This window comes from Berghia stephanieae, chromosome 3, assembly GCF_034508935.2.
Source record: "Berghia stephanieae isolate SIO BIC M18660-M18661 chromosome 3, UCSD_Bste_1.3, whole genome shotgun sequence".
Taxonomy (NCBI): Eukaryota; Metazoa; Mollusca; class Gastropoda; order Nudibranchia; family Aeolidiidae; genus Berghia; species Berghia stephanieae.
The window spans coordinates 40,995,494-41,000,493 of NC_088362.1; the positions used below are offsets into that span (position 1 = coordinate 40,995,494).

General features: G+C 32.7%; 1 protein-coding gene across 1 annotated transcript in view; it reads right to left on the reverse strand.

Moving 5' to 3' along the window:
- The window catches only part of LOC144967734 (uncharacterized), a 25,441-nt gene that overhangs the window by 10,995 nt on the left and 9,446 nt on the right, over positions 1 to 5,000 (reverse strand). Inside the window, exons 3-5 of the mRNA XM_078905314.1 lie at positions 3,745 to 3,853; positions 2,978 to 3,030; positions 585 to 613 (exon numbers count right to left, since the gene is read on the reverse strand). Coding sequence (XP_078761440.1) covers positions 585 to 613; positions 2,978 to 3,030; positions 3,745 to 3,853 — 191 coding nt within the window. The remainder of the gene's footprint in view (positions 1 to 584; positions 614 to 2,977; positions 3,031 to 3,744; positions 3,854 to 5,000) is intronic.

The following is a 5,000-nucleotide window of genomic DNA, read 5'->3' on the forward strand; positions in this document are numbered from 1 at the left end:
GTAACTGGGATGGCTAAACTATGTCCACTATAAAATACATATATAACAAAAAATAATCACAAAAAAAAAAAAAGATGGTAGAGTCAAAATCGGTGAAAATATAAATGTTCACATCATCATATAAAACAGCATTCTCTTCCAATGTTACTTTATCACGCAAATTAGAATTTACAAGTGATTGGTTTTATTACTTGTTTTCTTTTTCTTTCTTTTTTGTTTTGTTAATCTGGCAAAGTTAATCAGACTACTCAATTAGTATTGTCATTATAGCTTGCTATGACAAAAAAAAAAAAAAAAAAAAAAAAAAGACGCTAAAACAAATGAGAAGTCAAATCAGATCATCTTTTTAACGGATTCTTCCAAACATTTACAAATGAACTTGAATAAAACCCGAAAAAAAAGGAATATAAAGTTGAAAAATAGAGGAAAAAAAAGATAAATAGAAGATAGATAGATAGATAGATAGATAGATAGATAGATATATAGATAGATAGATAGATAGATAGATAGATAGATAGATAGAGAGAGAGAGAGAGAGAGAGAGAGAGAGAGAGAGAATAAGAGATAACGAGTGAAATGACTACCTGTGACATGCCTGAAGGGTTCTGGGTGTCTGGTTGAGTCACACGGTACGAGGGGGATGGGGAAACAGATGTTATTTATACAATTTTGTGATGAAGCATGGTGATCACATAAAAATAGCATGGAATATATGTGTGCTAAAAGAATATATATATATATATATATATATATATATATATATATATATATATATATATATATATATTTAAAGTGTTAACCAGATCCGCCACAGCCAACAAGACCCCCCCCCCCCTGTAAAAAAACAAACAAAAAAACAAAAAATAAAAAAAAATAAAAACAACAACAACAAAAAAAAAAAAAAACAAAAATAAAACCCCAACAAACCAACAACAAGCAAGCCCTCCCCCCCACCCTTTTTATGCAAAAAAATCGGAATTTCAAGAGACATTATATGTATCAATCGAAAACAAAATATTTAAATAACTCCCTGCTTCAAAATGCATTAGAACAACATTATGTAACAGTTCCATTAAGTTTAGAACAAAAAAAGGTATTGTCATCAATTTCCCGCCTAAATTTTGACTAATCTGGAGGGGGAAAATATGAATTGAAACTTGAATAAAATATGGTTCAAATGGTTTGCTTGGTGGGTCTGGTCAACAACTGAAATACACAGATTAAGCATAACAAAACAAAACTGCATTGACTGTAGTGGAGTCTTTGTAAAACAATAAATAGTGATATATTAAAATAATATAATTCAGCTTGCAAAAATGTAGAATAGCAAATCGATTATCATGTCCGAAATATGAGTACAATATGAATGAAGGGGACAGAATCGTCATTTTTTTCTTCCCAAAATCAGAATTTGTATTTCAAAAGTTATCAAAATTGTTTACCCCACCCCCCACTTCCCCATAATAATGAAGTATGAGTGCCCAAAACTTTGCTTGATATCTATCTATAAACTGAAAAGTGACTCACATGAAGAACGTATGGAAGATACATTGGAGCCGGATTTTATCTCAGTATCTGTAGCATAAAAAGCGACAGTATAACTGCTTACAATGGTTTGGATAGGAAACTCTCTGCAATATCTAACAGACCAGCTACCCAACCTTAGGTTGGTGATAACAGTATGTTAATACATGCCACGTTAGTACTTCTATTCGCCGTCACCATTATGTACAAATGCAAAGACCTATGAGTAATATAATCCAATAAGAGATAGTGACCAGAAAAATAGATGGTTCAAAGAAAACACGATGAATTCTTTTTTAATGTACGCCTAATGACGAAATCTTTAACCGATGACCTCATTGCATTCACATTAACCTAACTGATATATACTGAAGTATACATATATAAGTAAACCGAAGTGTACTTATTTGCAGGTCTCATAAACCAAATCATTCTGGTCTCATTGTTGTAATGGAAATGCTCTACAAACCAATGTAAATTATCGTCTATTACAACAATGTTAAATCAAGCCCATAATTGCATTTGCTTATCAGATCTGCTAATGTGTGTACCTAGGGGTAAACTGAAGTTCATTGACAAAATCAAAATCAATTTCACCCTGGTGTCTTTTCTGAATGTCTCATAAAGTGATTGGTAGTGTTTTTGCATTAAATTTTCAGGATTTTATTATTTACACATTCCATAATCATTTCTATTAATTCTTTGGTAGGTTTTGAGATCTATTCCACTTATTTAGTGCCATGTCAACTAACCTGCAACCAGACTATAGTTCGTTAATTAAAAATATTTATTTCACAAAATTTTGAACTTTCTCCAGATACTTATAGTTCAACGTAGGATTTTACAGCAAAACTTCTGTGAGGCTTGGAAGATTGTCATCTGTGAATTTTATCAATCATGTTTATAAAGTGATTAAATCAAAACGCGGAATATTATTCTTTTAATATTTTGATATCTCATTTTTTTTCTATCAGTTTTTGGCGGTATTCTACAGCTAAATTATTTTTTTTCTCTAGAATTTGACTAGAATCAACGTGCACATATTTGCAGGTCTGATAACCGAACGCAATAATTGACTTATTTTAATAGTTGAAATGGACAATATTTCGCATTGATTTGAGAATATTTCCATTACAAAGAGACCAAAACAAGATGGTTTATCAGATCTGAAATAAGTACATACACGTCAACTAGAGATGATCAATTTCCCCAAGAAATTTGTAAACGGAATTTCATTACATTTATCAATCACATTGAGTTTGATCGTGAACCTCGTCTTCAAATAATATATCTCTGACTGAACCATTGAGAAAAGTTTAGTTAACCTACGACTATAATCTCATTTTTTCTGGTCATTATGATATATGAGGCATTGCTACAAACATGTATAAAAGATATGCAGTGACAAATCTAGTAAAGAAAACCCCTAAGGATTATCAGTCATAAGACTTACTGAATTTCTCCTTGGTAGTCGGTCTGACCTCTTAACCTGGATCCTTTTGGACGCTGGATGGAACGAATAATAAATGAAATTACCAGATGGCTAACATATTGTGAAAATACTTACCAATATCGAGGGTCAGTGAAATTCCAATGCTAGGGCAATTAACTCACAAACAATCGAAATTCTCCTCCTCCTTCACCTTCTATTACAACAATAACAACAACAACAACAACAACAACTACTACTACTACTACTACTACTACTACTACTACTACTACTACTACTACTACTACTACTACTACTACTACTACTACTACTACTAATACAACAACTACTAATGCTGTTGCTGCTCCCATACCACTGCCACCACCATCACTATTTCTACTACCACCCTACTACAAACTACGATAATAATAATAATAATAATAATAATAATAATAATAATAATAATAATAATAATAATAATAATAATAATAATTCTTTTAATACTATTACTACTATAACACTAATTCTAGATCTACTTCAATAATTATAATATAATTTTTTTCTGGTACAAGTACAGTGCAGCACGCATTCACCGTCCTCGTTTTCTTCGTTTTCACGGATTCCTCGAACTAATCTTAATATCTGGAGAGTATAAATTTCCCAATTTAAAAAAAAAATGGTACAAATTTCACGTACTCCTCGTTTTCACGGATTCATCGTCTTTAAATATTTTGTCCGAACAAGGACGACGACGAGGAAACGTACTGCACTGTAATCATAGCCATCCTTACCTTGGATAGTTTGTTATTCAATATAATCATGCGGGTACTGCTATTCCGTACATCGTATACTGTTGATACTGGGCTACTCTTGGGCCATGGTCTGCCATTGAACGGCACTCTGCGGATACAGCGAGGAAAACAAAAATGAATTTATGATGTAGGTAATGTATCACCATGGTCATTCACACAGAGACCCAAACACCTACATATGCGCGCACACACACACACACACACACACACACATATATGTATATATATATATATATATATATATATATATATATGTGCGTGTGTGTGTGTGTTTGTGCGTGTGTGTGAGTCGGTGTTTGTCGGCATAAAAGTATACCCAAATTGTTGGAAATAATCTTTCTTATCTCAACTTATCTTTCAGTCTTGCTTTTTAAAATTTTCCACATTAAAATTCATACCAATACTTTTCCCTATTTCCCAAAGACCGATACAAATATTATCTGTGCCTACTCCATCCACCATCCCCCCCCACCCCCACCTTCAACCACCACTAACCCCTAACAAATAATCCCCACAATCCACAACAAACCCCCCCCCCACACACACACACAAACACATATATAAAAAAAAACTTTATTGTAAATAAATTTGCTTATAAACCAATTTGATGGTCGAGTCTTTCGACCATTACAAGTCTTGTCACTCTTCACAACGTTTGGTGCCCTCCTCGAAAAGAGATCGATAAATATTGAAAGGAATCAAAGGTTGTAAAGAAATAAAACGATCAACACAAACCATAGTGAAAAATAAAACATGAAAAGCAGACTGTAAAGGTATTTAAAGATATCAAATGCCCTTTAACAAGATACGTTTAATTATTTTCAGAAAAAGCATGAGCATTTATTTAGCATGTTTTTAAGGGAAAATGTATTACTATGTATTTTTATGCACTATGTGTTAAAACCTATGTCGGTCAAAGGCTTCTATTAGCCTGACTACATTATCTATGAAACATTTTTTAAAATGCCGACAATAAATAAATATTTGAATTGAATTGAATTGAATTAGAGCCGATGTGAACATATGTACACGCCTTATAGAGCAATATACACTAAACGTGCTCAAAGAACTTTACAAGGGACCATAGCCAACAGCAACACTCGACATGAAGGACAAGACATGGTGCATGTGTGGCAATATTGCAATTTTTTTTTCGGACAGAGACAACGCTGTTAAAAACCCTGTGATCATTTTATACCTGTCAGAGAGTTACGAGCAGACATGCACACTATTAC